This window comes from Adiantum capillus-veneris, chromosome 2 (assembly GCF_014529385.1).
Source record: "Adiantum capillus-veneris isolate H3 chromosome 2, ASM1452938v2, whole genome shotgun sequence".
In the NCBI taxonomy this organism is placed as follows: Eukaryota; Viridiplantae; Streptophyta; class Polypodiopsida; order Polypodiales; family Pteridaceae; genus Adiantum; species Adiantum capillus-veneris.
The window spans coordinates 9709715-9728875 of NC_140932.1; the positions used below are offsets into that span (position 1 = coordinate 9709715).

The 19161-nt window shown below is 46.5% G+C and overlaps 1 protein-coding gene across 2 annotated transcripts in view; it reads right to left on the reverse strand.

Moving 5' to 3' along the window:
• LOC147462357 (uncharacterized) overlaps positions 1–15168 on the reverse strand; it is a 121598-nt gene extending 106430 nt beyond the window's left edge. The window contains exons 1-3 of one of the 2 annotated variants that reach the window (XM_086483675.1): positions 14830–15168; positions 14540–14673; positions 14360–14457 (exon numbers count right to left, since the gene is read on the reverse strand). In XM_086483675.1, the coding sequence (XP_086339801.1) occupies positions 14360–14457; positions 14540–14673; positions 14830–15001 (404 nt within the window). In that variant the 5' untranslated portion in view covers positions 15002–15168. Of the gene's footprint in view, positions 1–14359; positions 14458–14539; positions 14674–14757 lie in introns of both variants that reach the window. The other variant, XM_086483680.1, reaches the window with a different exon arrangement.
• Between the last annotated feature and the right edge of the window lie 3993 nt (positions 15169–19161).

Here is a 19161-nt window from a genome sequence, read left to right on the forward strand (position 1 = left end):
CATAGAATATATGTGATATCAGGAGATATCTGCATGTATTATTGGCATGCAAGTGAGGTCGCTTGCAGTATTTCAAGGGTGGGGTGTGTCACCAGGAGGTGTATTTTTCCTGTTGCCTTCCGTAAATAAGTATTAGATATATTTATTTTATTTTTTTACTTGTTTGTCCCGGATCCCTTGAAAAGGTGCAAGTGGACATTGCATGGCCAGTGTGAAACGGCTGCAGCCAAATGGGTTTCTCACATCGGGGATCTAGGCCGGTCAGACAGGGACTGCCCGGGCCAGTTAGCACTGAATTCTGATGAGTATGGAAGCTCGTGTGCGCCAAACTGGAATCTGGGCCACTCGTCAAGTCACTGCAACTTTATAAGTTGAAAGGGGCCAGTAAATTAACCCACATTGTAGATGGTGGTCAAATGGTAGTCTTCAATGATGGTCAGGAGACCGATAGGGACGCCATGGAAGCATCTCCTAAAATTTAGGGAACTGCTATTTTTGACCGGAAAATGTGTTCGCGTCATTAGCTCTGGAATGACAAGGGGAACATTTTATTGCTCTGCTGCCAAGTCAACTGACGCACCAATTGAGATATTTTTAGCAGGGAAAGCCCAAACTCGGAAACTGGGCGACGTGTCAGCCTGTGAGCGATTCTGCCACTCTAGGAGGCAAAAACGAGCTGCATATCAACAAAGGGGGCGCCATTTTCAGCCTCAGGTGGATTGTAGCAGGTACAGAAGCTATGGAATGCTTACCTTGCCCTCTATGCACAGTATGGTGACGGGAGTGATGCCCCGCACGCTACATACTGCTCTCTTTCTCCCCTACGTACAGTATGTTATGCCCCACTAGTGGGCTTCTCATTTGACCTATGTACAGTTCTGGGGGTTTATGCGCGTTTGCCAAGGCAAGAGCCTTCTGAACAGGAACCGGATTAGCTAATTGCTAATCCCCCACAGGTACGCACAGTTCCATCACGAAAGATTGCGAGTTTGGAGAGTTTTCTCGCGTGAAAACTCGTCCAATTCACAGGGGAACTGTCCCATTGCGTGCGGGAGCCCTTGGGACACGCATAGGCGTGTTCGCTCCGCTAAAAACGATCCGAAACAGGGAATTACAGCCTGCTGTGTTTTTTTGCAGGTTTAGGGTTTCGCACCTAAACTGCAAGGGAACATCGAGGGAGCCTCATGAGAGCCTTGGGATGCGTGTACAAGCTTTTGGGCTCCCGGCAGTGAAAAACAGAGAATTACAGCCCGCTGAATTTCTGTGACAGCTCAACAGAAAGCTTCCAGATATCGAGGGAATCCGTCCTAGACAGGTGTTTTTGACCTACAGGGGTTTTTGCGCCGTTATGCTGTCGAAATCCGGTCAAAAACCTGCGTTTTCAGCCCTCGCCAGGTTTGGACAGCTTTGTGAAAGCTTGTGCTAAGTGGTCGGATCGTCTACCTTAATTTGAATAAAGAAATACCGAAAGGGGTGCCAGTCTTTGGGGCCTACAGGGTGTCGGTCTCGTGTGCGCAATGACATTCTAGTCGCTGGACGCAACTGTGTTCTCTTCCCTTCTCAGTGCTCTGTGTAAAGTTAACAGGTAATTGAAATAGTACCGCCCTCTACGTTGTATAGGCCGGTTATATTATCCATGCTCTTACTCAGTGGCAACATTACCTACTTGGGGCAGATTTTACTGTCTTTACAGACCATCAGAGTTTACGCTACTTCTTGTCACAGAAGCAGCTAGCGGAAAAGCAAATGCGCTGGACGAACATCTTGTCACAGTTTCACTTCCAGATTGTCCATGATCAGGGACAAAAGAATTTGGTGGCAGATGCTTTGTCTCGAAAGCCGTTGGTTCTGGCTATTTCCGCGATACATCATAGGAGCTTCGAGGATATGGTCGACCAGTATGCCATAGATACAGATTTTGCAGACGTTTTCACACGGATACAGGACGGGGAAACAGTAGCGGGATATTCCATTCGGGATGGCTACTTGATGAGGAAAACCATGTTGTGCGTTACACAGCCGTTGAGGAAAAAGGTTATGACCGAATGCCACTGTCCACCTTTTACGGATCATGGCGGCATTGCTACCACCATGAAAGGGGTAGAGAGAGATTTCTTTTGGCCGAGACTCGTGAAGGATATGGACGAGTTTGTGCGCAGTTGCTTGCTATGCCAGAAGGTCAAGTTTGACAGGCATAAAGCACAGGGATTGTTACAGCCTTTGTCCATACCCACCCGCCCCTGGGAAAGTATTGCAATGGATTTCATTTTTGATCTCTCAAGAACACAGAGTGGTCACGATGGTATCTGGACTGTTATTGGCAGATTTAGCAAGCAAGCTCATTTCATTCCAGTGAAGAAAACAGTCAAGCCGGATCACTTAGCGAGACCGTTTGTGGCCCAGATCTTCAGATTACATGGCATGCCCGAGACGATTGCCTCTGACAGGGACCCCAGATTCACAAGTTTGTTTTGGAAGGCTATTTGGGAGAACATTGGTCGCGGTTGCAGTTCTCGTCATCTTTCCACCCGCAGACTGACGGGCAATCTGAGATTGCCAATTCAGTGATACTAGATTTATTGAAGTCTTACATCTTGGATCACAAGAATCAATGGGAAAAGTATTTACCTTTGGTGGAATTTGCCTACAACAACACGGTACACTCTTCAACGGGGAAGGCGCCATTTGAGATTAATAAAGGTGCTGCGAAGGTTCCACCCTTCCTAAGCACAAAAGATAAGATTTTTGAAGCCGATGAGTACACGCGTGACTTGGACACGGCTTTTGCCAAGGTCTGCGAGGCTTTGCAGAAAACTCAGGAAAGACAGAAAAAGGCAGCAGATCACCATCGTCACGATTTGAAATTGAAGGAGAACATTTGGGTGCTCTTACGTTTTGAGAAGGCACGCCTGAGAAAGAAAAAGGAAAAGGAGAGGCTTTTTCCAAAGCTCAGTATGCGATACTACGGACCTTTCCAGATCTTCGAAAAGATAAATGATTTATCCTTCCGACTGAAGATGCCCGACACTTGGAGAATTCACAATGCTTTTCATGTGAGTCTCCTAAAGCCTTTTAAAGGTGATGTGCCATGAGCAACCCGAAGTGGAAGAAAACGAGGAGATCCCTGTTCCAGAACAGATATTGGCACATAAAGACAGAAAGATTAAGGGTAAAGTGATAAGGCGGTTCTTGGTTAAATTCAAGAACTATCCTGCATTGGATGCGAAGTGGATGGAGGAGGAGGACCTAGCAAATACTCCTCAGATTGTGAAACTTTACCTTGAAGCTTTTGGTTTAGCATAGTCTATTCCAAATGGAACCCCGAATTCAGCTTGGCCGGATGCCTCGATTTTGAAACTAGAGTAACTGATGTCTCTTTGAGCTTCGGGGATACTGAGAGCTGACAGTATTCTGCTGTATGACTTTATGAACTGGGATTCTCGAAAATATGATACTGATGTGTTCTCGACTTGTTTAAGTGCAGGGACTGATAGATGAAATGACTGCAACATTTTGGTCTGAATGATCTCAATAGACATGGTTGCAATAGGGATTATCTGATCGGGCATCTATGAGGTCCTGAGTGGATCTAGATGTGATTGCTAATTGCATTGCCGATAAATCATGGTCTGAGATCCGAATGAATGTTGAATGTGATTTGTCATGTGATGTCCTGTGATGTCAAGTGATGTCGTGTGATGTGACTGTTGATTGGTACATGTGTAGATATGTGTTCCTAGTGCGTCGGTACTAACAATCAGTGTATGCTAAGACAGTTTATGGCTTCTGTCTGCTTTGCAGGCGTAATCGAGGGCGATTACAATGCTTTCAAGAGGGGGGTATGTCACAAACTGGTGACGTGGTTGCTGGCTGCCCAGTACACACACACTCCTTCTGGCATACAGTCCCGGGGAAGAACTCAATGATGAATGCTGACGTGGCACTGCCGTACGGACAGGCCCGCAAAATCCGGTGCATTTTGCGGAAAATCAGCCATGTGGCATGCTGTACGACCGTCCGCTTTTTGCGGCGCAATTTACGGTAGCGAGGGCAGATGTTGGGGCTGCTTTTTGGCTACACAATTTGCAAGAGAAAGAGTGAGAGAGCTTTTGCTTTATTTTTTCAAGAGAGTTGTGAGAGAGAGAACAGGCTTTAGAGTTTTCAGCTTTTGGGGCTCTGCTTTTGGCATCCCTTGTAAACCTTTAAATAAGTGGACAGGCTTCCCACTTCTCAGAGCATCTGGACGCAAAGTCTGAGAGTGAGAGCCTCCCACTCACTTGTACTTTGAGTTGCAAATTAATACAAAAAGAAATACTGAAAGGGACACCAGTCTTTGGGGCCAATATCTCTAGGCACAGAACTCCGCCGGGCCAGTGTCGAAGCAATTGTGAACTATGAACTGTTTTGAAGTGAATTCTTATGGTGTCGCAGTAGAATCTCGACTTGTAGTGTCCAAGTCTGTTACAACAATTATGTCCACTTCAAAGTTCTCATTAAGGAAGCTTGGGTAGAAAGCGAGCTTAAAGTCATGTGCTCCCAAGCTAATCTGCCAAGAAGAGAGACCTTGGCAGACTTATAAAGGCCCCTAGCCAAAAGCACTTACATGAAACTCTTTATTCCAAAATCCCTGAGTCCAAAAGCAATAACCCCAAAAATCTGGGGCCCTAAGGATTGCTCCATAAAACACGAAAATCCGTACGTAGAGCCATCACTACAGTCAACGCAAAACGCAGAAATCCGTACAATGATGCCACATGTCATGCTCTACGCAAATTTTAGATCCTGCTTTTTCTTTAAAGGGTTTAAGCCCCTCGACCGGATTCTGATAAGACGGTAGGGTTAGGTTTTTAACTGTAACCCCCTTTGGGCCACTCGGCTAGAATTTGCAAGTTGTTTGGGATTAGCTTCTAAACCCTAACCGCCAAGTGTCCTCTCGGCCAACATCTGCACGTTTGGATGTCCCACGTCGTTCCGGCTTTTATCCACTTGGTTCACCTACATCCCACTACAAGAGGGGGCGCCCTCATTCTGACAGTGTTCCAAAGCCTTGTACACTCTCAAGTTTGCAGAGTTGTGCCCCTAAGGGCCCGTCCCCCCCCCCTCTCTCTCTCTCTCTCTCTCTCTCTCTCTCTCTCTCTCTCTCTCTCTCTCTCTCTCTCTCTCTCTCTCGCGCGCGCCGGGTGAAACAGGGCGCCCTGAGGGGCCTTCGACTTCACGCTCAGCTGGAAGCTATGCAGGCCGCGTGTTATCCCACAAAGGGGCCCGCGTGCCATACTGTCTGCAGCAGCAGAACAAAGGGGCAGCGTAGGATGTCTTCTGCATTCATTGGACCCGCATTGGGCTGTGGTTCAGGGTCTCTTCATGAGTATGGAAAGGGGCATCAAATCAGGTACACACAGGGGCCTTAGCACGTTGGAATATGCTCAGTAGGAGCTAGTGTGCCTGCGGGCCAATGCATTTGGTGCCCTTGCGAGGGTTGTGATTCAGCACCTTGAAGGGGTTTCTCATCGCCGAGAGCAAACCCTACAGGGGGCCACGTGCTATCACGGTTACGTAGGCCGCGAGTTTTCCCTCAGCAGGGCCGTGTGCTATTGCTACTACTTACGGGTGCAGGTAACAAGAGCTTACCCGAAGGGGCTGAGCCCTTGGGGTTATTGTGACAGGATTGCTCGAGTATATTTGCAGCATACCAAGGACAGTGTGCACAACAGGTCGCCATTGCGTTTAGCCAGTGCGGGTTGGAGCAGCAGAACCCCATCAGTACTCAACAGTGTTACTAAACACGAGCAGAACCGAGGGCATGCACAACATGGGCCATTACGATGGAGGTCATGAGCACTTCACCAGTTTGCAAGTCCCGTACGAAGGCGACCTTCATGCTTACAAACAAGCGGATAACACAAGTGGAAAGGGAGATGAAGGAATGGAAAGCAGAGATGGAAGGATGGTGAAAGGAGAAGGTCAACCTTCTTCAAATGTTCCTCAATGAAGGCACGCAATGGAAGAAGGAGAAAGAGGACCTGCACGTAGCGATATAAGCACTTAAGGCGGATTCACAAGCACTCAAAGAAGAGGTCTCAGCCCTCAAGCGAGAGCTTGCTGATAGAGCAGGCAATGGACTAGAGGAAGGTGAATTCTAGCCCTCCGTGATAGAGGAAATCAAGCTCATCAAGGAACAGGTACGGATGATCAAAGAGGAAGAGAAACAGAATGGAGTGAAGACGTCTTCGTGAGTGGATGTAATCACGAAGATACAGAAGAAGGCGGATGAGGCCGAGAATGGATAGAAGTGGCTAAGAAAGGGAAAGGGAAAGGGAAAGAAACCACGTCTATCCCCACTCCTACAATCATCAGTATGACTTTAGAAGAAGAGCAGCGAAGGAAGACTAGAGCTTTGCACATACGAATAACCGGTCTAAATGACCGAGATGATGTGGAAGGGGAAGTCAAAGAACTTCTCTGCATGATGGGTATTGAGGCTACTCATACAAAGGCATGGAGGGTAGGGAAGAAGACACAAGGAAATGGGGAGACTTCAAAAGGAAGAGCTCTAATCATGCACTTCCCATCCATGGAGGCAAAGAAGGACTAATTGAAGAAGCGTCCTACACTAAAGAAAACGGGCATATTCCTTGGAGATAACCTCACACACACAGAGCTTGCTCATATAAAAGAGGTTATGCCCGAGATAATGACAGCTCGAGAGAAGGGGAAAGTGGCCTTCTACAGGGATAGACGAGTGGTTATTCTGGAGAAGCGCCCCGCATGACGGCGCGAGACTGGGACCACACTCGGAGTGGCTACATGGAATTGTAATGGATCTTTGCGCCTTGATGTAGGGGCCTTTGAGGATAGTTTCACAGGGAGAGACATTATTTCTACTCTGAGACGCATCAAGCCCCAGGGCAGTCCATGCCCCATGTGAGCGGATACAGATGGGAGACAACTTGCAGACAGGAGACTCGATCAGAGCGCAGAGGACGAGGTTCAGGAGGAGTGGCAGTCTTATTCAGGGAGGAGCTACAATCTCTGATACATATAGCTCGGAGGGATGAGAATGCTAAGTACATGTGGGTGAGACTGAAGGCAGAGACAGGCAGATATCTCTACATCGCTATTTGCTATTTTCCTCCTAGTACGTCACTATATGCATCACCTAGAGGACAATCCCCCTTCTCTATTTTAGATGATGATATATGGGAGTTTTCCAGAGAGGCCGACATTATTATCTTGGGAGATTTCAATGATAGGACCGCCCATCACCAAACAGTATTCTATGATACCTCATAGGAGTTGATGCGGGAGCTTGATATTACAGAAATGGGCTTGTCTAGATTATCACAGGATGAGGAGCACACTGAGTATGGCAGATACTTGATTGATATGGGGACTGCACATGGATTGGCCATTTTGAATGGCCTACAGAGATTCCCTATAGCTGGTGGTTTTACATGCTTTCCACATCGGCATGGCGCTAGTACAGTGGATTATGTTATGGCTCCGCCAGGACTCATTCCTTCCTTTCAAGATTTCGTGGTGGGAACTAGGCCGGTTGGGGTGGCAGTCGATCATGCTATCTTGTCTTTCACTCTATCGTTCCAGTTCAACACAGCTCCATTGGGAGAGGCCTCCACACATACTCGGTATACCTTCACGAGGGAGACAGATCACGAGTACACTAATGAGATATACAAGCAGCTATGCACTCGGGAGCCAGGACGACCACTAGATGAGCTCACGCAGATTCTGACAGAGACGCTACATGATGCAACATCAGAGGCATATCCCCATAGCCAGCCTACACACAGACGATCTGGGAGCATGCCTCAGAACAATTGGTATGATGATGAGTGTAGAGAGACGAGGATCAGATTACAGAGAGAGGTGATCATGGGTGCTACTACACATAGACAGTCACGTATTATCTTCCGCCGCCTAGTGCGACGAAAGAAGAGGGCTTACCTATCTCAATTAGAGTGTGATCTGTATCAACTGTTTATGAGTCACGACTCTAGTGAGGCATGGAGGCTTTTCAATGAGCACTCTCCACCGCCAGCCATCACTTCCACAGAGACATGAGAGAATATGCTACATCTCTCTATACAGCATCGGGGCAGCCACCTTTGCCTGACCCTCCAGAGGCATGCCCAGAAACATGTACTTTCTTTACTGTTGAGAGGGTAAGGAAAGCCATTGACAAGATGAAAACAGGAAAAGCACAGGATCATGATGGTCTGGTAGCAGAGCACTTTACCCATGCCAGAGATATGCTTGCAGAGCCTCTTGCTATGATGTTTAATAGAGCCATGTATGAGGGTTTCCCTGAGACTTGGGAGTATGTCCACTATTGTGCCTATCTTCAAGTCGGGAGATCCTATGCTTCCCGGGAATTACCGAACCATCATGGTTGGTCACACTCTGGCTAGGCTCTATGCATCAATTTTTGAGCATGAGTTAAGTGGATGGGCAGAGAGAGAGGGCATACGGGAAACAGGACAGGCAGGGTTCAGGAGAGGTTTCACCACTCTTGACCAGATTTTGACACTCAGAGCAGTAGACACCATGGCAAGAGGATATATTGTAGCTTTGTGGATTTCCGCAAAGCCTTTGATACAGTGCCACAAGCCAGATTCTACATAGATTACAAGACATGGGGGTGCCCACAGAGCTGATCTGGGGGATCTTAGCTTTATACAAGACAGTGGTAGGACAGGTACGCACTACTCAGGGCATGTCCGACATGGTTCACTCCAACATTGGGTTGAAGCAGGGTTCTCCCCTATCTCCGAATCACTTTGGGATATATGTAGATGAGTTTTCAAATTATGTATATACAAAGGGTGATAGAGATGCTCAGCTTGCACTAACATGGATTCTGTTGCTATTATATACCCATGATATTGTGCTGATCTCCGATTCTCCAGAAGGGATGCAGCGTCATTTGGATGCACTGCATGTATTTGCACGGGATAGTGGATTGTCTGTGAACCTTAGTAAGACCAAGGTAATGGTGTTTAACACCAGGCACAGTGGGTAAGGAGGTCCGCCCCCACTTTTACATATGGTCGAGAGACTGTGGAGTATGCAGATACATACACTTATCTTGGGGCAGTTTTCAATGGTCCAGTATTTTCCCCGAGGCGTGCAACAGATATGCGATTGACCAGAGCCTATGCAGCATTGGGGAGACTTGAGAGGATATTGTCACGTGACACATCCCAACCCTATGTGTCCGTGGACAAGCTACACCATAGCAGGGTTTCCGTCAATTCCAGTCAAGTTAGATTAGAAGTGATCTGGCACTTTTGTGAGTCTATTCGTAGACCGTGCATGCCCAGTCACTCAGGGTAGATGCATATCCTCTGGTTGCACCTTGCATAAGCATAAGCATTTCCATCAGATACCATCAGAGTCAATTTGGGGATTTTTCAAATGACTTTATCCCATTTTTCCCTATTTTTGACATTTTTCACTTATTTATTAAGTGACTTTTGTTGGGTACTCAGTAGGGCAAATTGGGTAAGTTAATATATAAGCAAACCCAAGTTAGCACAAATTGGCAGATGAGCAAAGGCACAGCAGGCTTCCCCAAGCAACAGGTGCCCCACCCTCTCTCAGCAAGACTCCCCTTCCCATCAGCGTTTTCAGCCATCGCCAAAAGGAACCCTCCCTTGGCGTTTTCCAGATCGGCCCTCGCCAGCCCATCCCTCATCGCCTGGCATTTACCCCCTTCAGCATACCATACCTAGCGTTTTCTGGGATCGCTAAAGCATCAGCCCCTTGCAGCATTTTTGCTTCAAGTACTCTGGCGTTTTTGTCAACAATAGCAGATCTGCTGACAGCGTTTTTCTCAGCCCATGAACGACTCAAAAATGCAGTCAAAACAGCAGCTATACCAGCGTTTTTATCCACCAATTCAGCCCCTTCAAGGACAGTCAAATTCAGCCCGACAAAACAGTAATTTTCAGCCTTAAGACAGCAGTAGAAAACAGCCCATTTCAGCACCGAACAGTCCATGAAAATCAGCAGATAGAAGATCCCAATTTTCAGCCACGAAGTCGTCGTCGTCATCGCCGTCATCGTCATCGTCATCGACATAGTCCCATTGCATCAGTCCATTGCATTCGCATTGTACACCTTTGTGCAATCAAGTAGACCACTCTCGCCGACGAGAGTGGGGCCTTCGGAGGAGGGTTTTACAACCTCGCGGTGTCGTATCTTTTCTCTCTCCTCCTCTCAGTCTCATTCACTTGCACGCACAATATCCACTCACTTTGTTCGTGATCACAGCACTCTCCATAAGACGGAAAGCTCTCTCTTTCCCTAAGAACTAAAAGGAACCTTGAGCAATAAAGATCACTAATCTTGAGAAAATACAACATTCATTCCGCTGCACCTTACATTGGTATCAGAGCTTTGGAAGTGTTCTGCATTACTCAAGGAAAGAACCACAAGAATTTTTTTTGCTTGTTGCGATCGCACGAACCGAAGTTTACTTGGGCGTGGCAATTCCTAATCGTGTTTTGTTGAAGAGTGACAGGAATCCCAAGAAAGAAGGGCTTGTCCAACCTCCCCTTGTGTCTCTTTTCACTCATTGAGAGCGGACCGTGCACTTAGCGGCCGGCCAATCGACGTGAGGTGGAAAAAAGAAACCTTGGTGTGAGCGCAAGGCCGCCAAGGGATGCGCCCGCAGAAAAGGGTAGAACTCGGGAGAAGAGAAGATCCTTCTCAACGCGATTTGCAAGCGAAAGAACCCCTCAAGAACCTCAAGATCCTCAAGAACCCAGGATTCTCCCGAATCAAGGACCTCAAGAACCTCAAGACCCTCAAGAACCCAAGTTCCTCGCGAGCTTAAGACCCCAAGAATATAGTGCATGGTCATCACCCGAAGCGGAATGGATACTTCGCATACAGGTGATGAGCATGAGAGAGGCGATGAAGACTCGTTCCCACCCGGAGATGATCTCTTCAACCCTCCCCCTTCGCCATCTACGCCAAACCCTATGGAGGCAGTGGTCAAGCAGATGATGACCATGATGGATCGACAAGAAGCAAATCGTCTCGCTCTTGCCGCAAAACAAGAAGAAAATCGGCTGGCTTTTGAACGCGAGCGCGATGAACGAGAAGCTCTACGGGAGATTCGCCATTAAGAACTTATTTCCCACTTGCTAGCTTCGAAGACCGAACCACCCAAAGATCACGGGAGTTCCTCTCGTGGTGCAAGCCACGATGCGGATTCCAACAACCCAGTCACCGAAAAAGTGACTTTCAGTAAGTATGATAGTAAGATGGATGCTACGGTGATTCATTCTTGGTTGCATCAATTTAATGCTTATTTTGCGACAACTAAGAAAACAGGAAATAGCAAAGTTTTGACGACAGCTATGTACCTTGCCGGTGATGCCATCAATTGGTACCATGCATGGCAAGAGGCACAGCTAGCCGCACACCTAAAGGCAGCCGACGATTTCACGCCCCTCTCAGCCCATGAACGACTCAAAAACGCAGTCAAAACAACAGCTATACCAGCGTTTTTATCCACTAGTTCAGCCCCTTCAAGGACAGTCAAATTCAGCCCGACAAAACAGTAATTTTCAGCGTTAAGACAGCAGTAGAAAACAGCCCATTTCAGCCCCGAACAGTCCATGAAAATCAGCAGATAGAAGATCCCAATTTTCAGCCACGAAGTTGTCGTCGTCATCGCCGTCGTCGTCATCGACATAGTCCCATTGCATCAGTCCATTGCATTCACATTGTACACCTTTGTGCAATCAAGTAGACCACTCGCCGACGAGAGTGGGGCCTTCGGAGGAGGGTTTTACAACCTCGCGGTGTCGTATCTTTTCTCTCTCCTTCTCTCAGTCTCATTCACTTGCACGCACAATATCCACTCACTTTATTCGTGATCACAGCACTCCATAAGACGGAAAGCTCTCTCTTTCCCTAAGAACTAAAAGGAACCTTGAGCAATAAAGATCACTAATCTTGAGAAAATACAATTCATTCCGTTGCACCTTACAGATATGTTCGCAGGTTCAGTTCCACGAACCTCGGACAAAGCTTTGGCTCTTTGACACTTTGGTCACTTCGGCCATGCTGTACGGAGTGGAGATGATGGGGCCCCTCAGCAGATCATCATAGCAGAGCTGGCAGTACTGATGGATGGAGATGTATGGAGAAGCCCTTTGATTTCTCAGATGATTAGGGCCAAGGCCTCCGTACCACATGACATTGTTAGGGCGGAGCTCGCTGCTCCCCCATTGGTAGTGAAGACACTCACTCCATCAGTTTCATTTATGCATAGCACATGGGCTCTCCCTAGAGACAGATATGCTCGATAAGCACTAGAGTCTTCGCGACAGCTGGCATTGCAGGGAGATAGATCATGTTGGTATGCAGAGATGGCATCTTGGTTTCAATTACATGGTTTTAGTATGGACCGGCTACCCCCATTTCAGTACTCTCTGGATGCACCCTCCATCCCCCTCACAAGGGCAGAGATTACCAAGCTCATCAGACAGGACTTGATTCAGTTGGATACGAAGAGGACATGGATACAACCTACACATGAGCTAGGTACGAAGATGACTTTCTATAGAGAGCATCTTCTCCAACTCACGGAGGATGGTTTTGTGATCAGACCAGGATACATTGATACTCATCTATCCCACGGGATACGATGTGCTATTAGTCAGATACGCACATCCTCACATCAGCTAGAGATCGAGACAGGCAAATTTAGAGGAGTACCCACTGAGTCCAGGATTTGTCAGGTGTGCCAAATAGAGCCAGAGACAAAGCTACATTACATATGTCACTGCCCAATATACTATGAGATACGAGGCCGCTTTCACTGTCTATTCAGAGAGGGTTTTGGGCCACTTTCTAGAGTCATGAGATACCAGGATCAGAGATGCCTCGGATTATACTTACTGAAGATTCGCAAACACAGAGAGGACCTCTTGAAGAGGGGCACAATGAGAGAGATCCAACGACACCGGAAGATTGCAGATTTCTTTCAGTCACAGACAAAGGAGTTCGAGCAGCCCCCACAGCATAACAACACCAAAGGCATACTGCTTGATCGGACGATAGAGTTGGGGCGGTCCCGTTGCCCACGGATGAGAGGGCCCTCTCGATGTCGACGCAGATTGCAACAGAGGATCCATACCATATTGGTGCGACATAGGAGCCGTCCCTGATATTGATGTATATGCATATGATGCCTCGACTATCAGAGAGCTCCATTGTATCAGCTCACCCTTTGTATTCCCTTTGTATCAGCTTTCATTACTATCGCCGGTTTTCCTTCCGCGCCAATCACTGGGGAAGCACTAAGTAATGGTATAGTAGAAGAATCGCGTGAAATGCACGGCAAGGCACGATGGCGGGGCTTTCGATACCCATGGACATTTCCCGGGTTTCTGCACAGCTATTGAAATGCTTGTCTTCCAACGCAACGACTCCTGTATTGGGCCACCCCTACCCACTATTTTCTTTTCCGTTCTTTGTACTTTTTTGTACCCAGACCTGGTATTAGATTCACCACATGTAACCTTTTGTTCTCATAGGTCATTTTGGCCTTTTGAAGACGTTAATATTACTTTTCATTTTTCTCTCTCTCTCTCTCTCCCCCCCCCCCCCCCCCCCCCCCCCTTCCGTCTTCTCTTTCTAGCGTTTTTCTCTCTCCTCTTCCCCTCTCTCCCACATGTCCCTTGTCACCATACATTCCACTGCATATTCAACCACGTGGCCACGTTGAATTCCGGCTTCTTCTTCCTCTTTTCTCTATTAGAGTTTTGGAGGTCATCTCCTTGGCTTCTCCATCCAGATCTTGTGAGTGAGGGCTTCTTTGTGTGATGAGCCCGGCCTTGTGAGGCTTTTCAAGATTCTAGATATGTGGGGGGATTTTCCAGTTTTTGTCTAACCAACCACTTGTCGGCCTTTTTGTTGGGCCCCCTATTTTTATGCTTTTTGACCCTTCATATTCCAATTTATTTGACATGTGATATATGTAGCTGAGTCGGGCATTTTGTAGCCTCCTATATAGGGAGAGGGGGGCATCAGTATTCTAGCAGTGGTTGTAGCCTTATACTCTCTTGGGTTAATAGAGTTGTCCCCACAGGGCTTGTCCACTCTCACTTCATATTCTCTAGAATGGGGACACCCCGATTCTAGCAGTGTCCGTAGCCCTGCCAAGGCTACAAACACAGCTAGAATGGGGGCGCCCTGCTGTAATGAAAGTCTACACAAATGCTACGATTAGCTTATTTTTAGTTCACAATCCTAATCAAACGGGTGTAACAACAAGAAAATATCCATTCATATGCTATAATATAATTTATTGTGTGAAAATCACCTGCTATCATGGTAAGTCGGAGCATCCTCTAGCTCCATGGCTGCGGCATTTTCAACAAGGCCATCATATAGTGTTTGAAGAGTTTTAAGTGCTTGTTCCTGCATTAAAATACCACGTGAAGATAAATTCAGCTCTCTCCCCCTCTCCCTCTTCCTCACTATCTCTGCTAAAAAAAGAAACCTGGTTTCTGTCCCCAGCCATGAGTTCACCCAATTCAACTCTGCGTTCGTATTGATAGAGGGGACCCGCCTTTGCTGGATTTTGTTGTCCATCAATGGTAGCAACGGGCTGTCCTTCGAGAACGGTAGCTGAACCTGTGAAAAAGGAGGGAAAGAAAAAAATTAATGTCCTCTTCACTTTGCTTAAGCCAACCGACTGTGGGCAGCTAATATGCATGCCTCTTGAGCGCGTTCATGGTTCACGTGACGGTAGGTGCCTCTGCATACATAGAGAAGGACTTGATATTTAACCTGAACTAAAGGTGGATCCGTCCAGCAGTCGACTCGCATGATGAGACGGGAAAATAGCTTGGTCTCGGTTTTGAACTAAGCCGATAGCACCTCCAATAAATTTGCAATTTTTCTTGCAGATTACCGCTCTCGCCATTCCTGCTCGCTGCAAGACATGGCGAGCACACCGCATGGTGAAAGATGATTGAGGGGGGTCGCTGTGTCAAAGCGATGGAAGAGGAGAGAGAGAGAGAGAGAGAGAGAGAGAGAGCTGCACAGTATACACGAGACGATCTGGCTATGGAGTTCCGTAGGTAAAAGCTTCAGGCTGGCTATCGAGTTCCGTAAAAAAGCTTCTCCACGTGGCCGCGACTTAGGACATGCCCGACATTATATAGCGCGCGCTTTTATTAAGCCCGAAAATAAAGCACCAACTCGCAGCATGATCGTCACGCATGGAACTGTGGATGTAAGAGCTGAGTCCCACTGAGAACTACGAGGGATGCTTGTACACACATATGCTGCAAATCTAAGAAAATCGTCCAGTAAATTGCACGCGTTATAGGCCCAAATATATGCATCTCCCTCTAAACTTGAAGGCCTAACGAGAAGGCAATCCCTTGGAGCACTAGTTTCCAGATTGTTCTTGTTTTCTTAGTGTTGCATGGCACCAGTCACCACTCTTAATAAGTTCAATTGCAATTCTCACTTTTGGGCCACCCTCCAGTCGAAAGGTGATTCTAGGCATTAATAGCACTTTTTGTGGGAGCACAATCTAGCTCCAAATATGCATCTATGGGGTTATGGCATGCCTCTAAATCTTGTCTTCTATACATCCAGAGATACAAGCGCCGATGAAAGATAGATCTAGGTACTTCTTCTACCACTTCCAAGGTCCTTCTAGGCACATGTTCTTCTTTAAACCATGTCCCAAAGGAGAAGGGAGAGAGACATATAAATTCCTCTATTCCTTTTTTAGTTAGTGAATGTGATTCTTTTAAGCAAGGGCCCCGTGTGAACCTAAAGAAGAGAAGAAGATGGGAAATAAAGCAACAAGAATTTCAAGTCCAAGAAAAGGCACATGCATGTGGAAGATTTTGGAGAAACTTGAGAGGCAAGCGGGTTGAGAATTTTGGTAACTTGAGTCTAGTCGATATGTACACACATTGTAGGCAATTATATGAGCAAGCAAATACTGAAAAAATGCCATTTTATGGTTCACTCCCATGTATGCCGTCTTTTTTTACTATTGAGGATGTATGCGGTGGGCTTGAAAAGTTGGCCACTCGCAAAGCGGGAGATCTTCAAGGTATCAAGCCGGAGATGATCAAATGGACGGGAGAGTTTACCCATGAGTGGATGTGTGATATGTTCAACCTTGCACTTCAACATGGTATGCCTTATGATTGGAGTACTAATTGGGTTAAGCCTTTGCATAAAGGAGGGGATGTAAAGAATGTAAGCAACTACCAGACTATAATGATTGGGTCTCTTATGGCAAAGTTGTTTGGGTGCATAATGGAGATGAAATTGAGTGATTGGGTTGAAGAGAATGACAAGCGTGCAAAGGGACAAGCGGGTTTTTGTCGATGCCATAGCACCATTGATCATCTTGTCACTCTTCGTGTTCTCATGGAGGAAAGTCGGTTGAAAGGCAAGCGATTGTATTGTTGTTTTGTGGACTTTAAGAAAGCCTTTGATATGATTCCACGTAACAATTTGTGGAGAAGGATGGAAGAACTCCAAGTGCCAAGTGAGTTTATGATTGCGGTTTCTCGAATCTATGAGAAGGTGATTTGTCAATTGCGCATGGGAAGAGAAATTTCAGAAATTTTTGTAAGCACTATTGGGGTTAAACAAGGATGTCCATTGTCACCAACTCTCTTTGGTCTATGCATCGATCAATTGGAACAAATGGTACTTGACTTTATGCAAGAAGAAGGCAGTGAAGAGGTCACTATTTGCAATGTGGTAATCATGCTTTTGTTGTATGCGGATGATGTAGTGCTTCTAGCACACACTTTAGAAGATGCACAAAAGCTTATGGTTGTTCTTGAGAACTTTTGCTTGCATAGTGGGCTGATTGTAAATGAATCCAAAACAAAGGTTATGCTTGTGAAAACCAACCATAAGGAGAAGCCATGCATTGTGTACAACAACGAGACACTTGAAGTTGTTGAGAGCTTTAAGTACCTTGGCCTTGAGGTTCCATCCAATCACAAGTGGCATGAATGTGCTATGCGTCGTTTGGAAGCAGGAAAGAGAGCATATTATGCATTTGAGAACATGTGTAATGCGGGAAACATGAAGTGTTGGGTTCTCAAGAAGTATCTTTTTGATGCATTGGTGACACCGGTTCTTCTTTATGGAGTTGAAGTGTGGGGCGGGAGCATCTCAAAGTCTACTTGGAAAGAGTTTGAGAATGTCCAAAAGTGTTTTCTTACAAACTTTCTCCAAGTTAAGACACAAACACCATATATGTTCCTACTTCTTGAGTCGGGATCTCTTCCAATTGAGGTTATGGGCATGGAAAGGGTTGTGGAGTACATGATAAAGATGCGTCAAAACCCCTCACATCGACTTCCTACAATTGCATGGGAAGCAAGCAAAAAAGTTCAAAAGACGCATAAAAGCAAGATCTTGAGCACGGGATGGATGCAAGACATAAAGAAGTGGTTTGGGAGATAGGATGCATTACACTTGCTACATGATGCTTCAATTGACTCTCAAGTGAATGAAGCTTTTCTACAACGCCAATGTATTACGGCTTGGGAGAAATCCGGTGGGTCACGCTTCATACATTACACCACCTATATTGCCCCCAACTACAAAACCATGTTCTTCGCTGAGAGAGGAAACCGTACTCACACTTACATGCTTGAGCCTATTCCCTTGTCCGCGATACGCACTATCGCAGCAATTCGGTTTAGCTCCCATTTCCTTCGATGCGAGATAGGGCGTTGGGGCAATGGAGAAGAAGAGTCAAATCGATTGTGCACATTATGCTCACTGCAAGTTCGAGAGTCTGAGTACCACACACTACTAGAGTGCTCAGCTTTTGATCACATCCGAACTTGCTTCTCTCACATTTTCAGCCATAACTTAGACCTACACACTTTCCTCTCCCAGCCAAAGTGTGGGCTCTCCATTGCGACTCTCATCACTACAATTTTGGAGCATCGAGAGTCACTCATCAGCCATACACATACTACATCACATGTAACTTTGGTCCCATAGGTCATATTTGACCTCCGAGGACGATAATAAAATCTATCTATCTCTCTCTCTCTCTCTCTCTCTCTCTCTCTCTCTCTCTCAAGTGCTGACAAGTCACCTTTTTTATTCCACCATCACCGTGCATCAAGCCGGGCACCTAAGACCATCCTTTGCCTTGAGATATCGCCAAGGGCGCTTAGTGGGCGTTGAACCCACCACCTTGCACTACAACACTACATGGAGATATCGACGCGCGTATATCGACGAAATTAGCGGGCGTCGATATACGCGTCGCAATGTGCGTCGATATACACGTGGAAAGGCTTTATTTCCCACGCGTATATCGACGCGTATAGCGACGCAAAAAAAATTGGGAGAAAAAAGAGAAACCCGTGGGTAGCAGGGGCCATTTTTGCCTTTGCTCTGCTCAAATCTTGGCCTCCACCTGCTGCGCAGGTATTATGCCCTCCCAACCCCTCTCTCTCTCTCTACATCGTGTGTGTATGTGTAGGAGAGAGAGAGAGAGAGAGAGAGAGAGAGAGAGAGAGAGAGAGAGAGAGAGAGAGAGAGAGAGAAGTGTGTGTGTGTGTGTGTGTAGGAAAGAGAGAGAGAGAGAGAGAGAGAGAGAGAGAGAGAGAGAGAGAGAGAGAGAGAGAGAAATGTGTGTGTGTGGGTAATCAAAGAGAGAGAGAGAGAGAGAGAGAGAGAGAGAGAGAGAGAGAGAGAGAGATAGAGATAGAGAATTAATGTATGCTTAGGAAATTAAAATTAAAGAAAAATAATTAAAGAGAGAAATGAAATGAAATGTTATATTAACGTCTTCGAAAGGCCAAAGTGACCTATGAGACATGAGACAATAAAGTTACAATGTGATGGATCTGATACAAAGTCAAAGTAAGAAGATGACAAAATAAAATATTATGGAATCCTAAACTGCTGGGTATGGACTAAACGGCTAAACCAGCTAGCTAGGATAGGTAGATCATAGGAGATCCAGCAGCTGTCGCTGGTGGATCTCATCAATCTCCTCCATGGTCAGTAGTCTGACCGGGCGTTATGCATGTCGAGCCAAAGTGACCTAGCTAGATCCTTTGATGCAGCCTCTGCCGATGTTGTGTAGTCCTCCGCAGTTGTGGA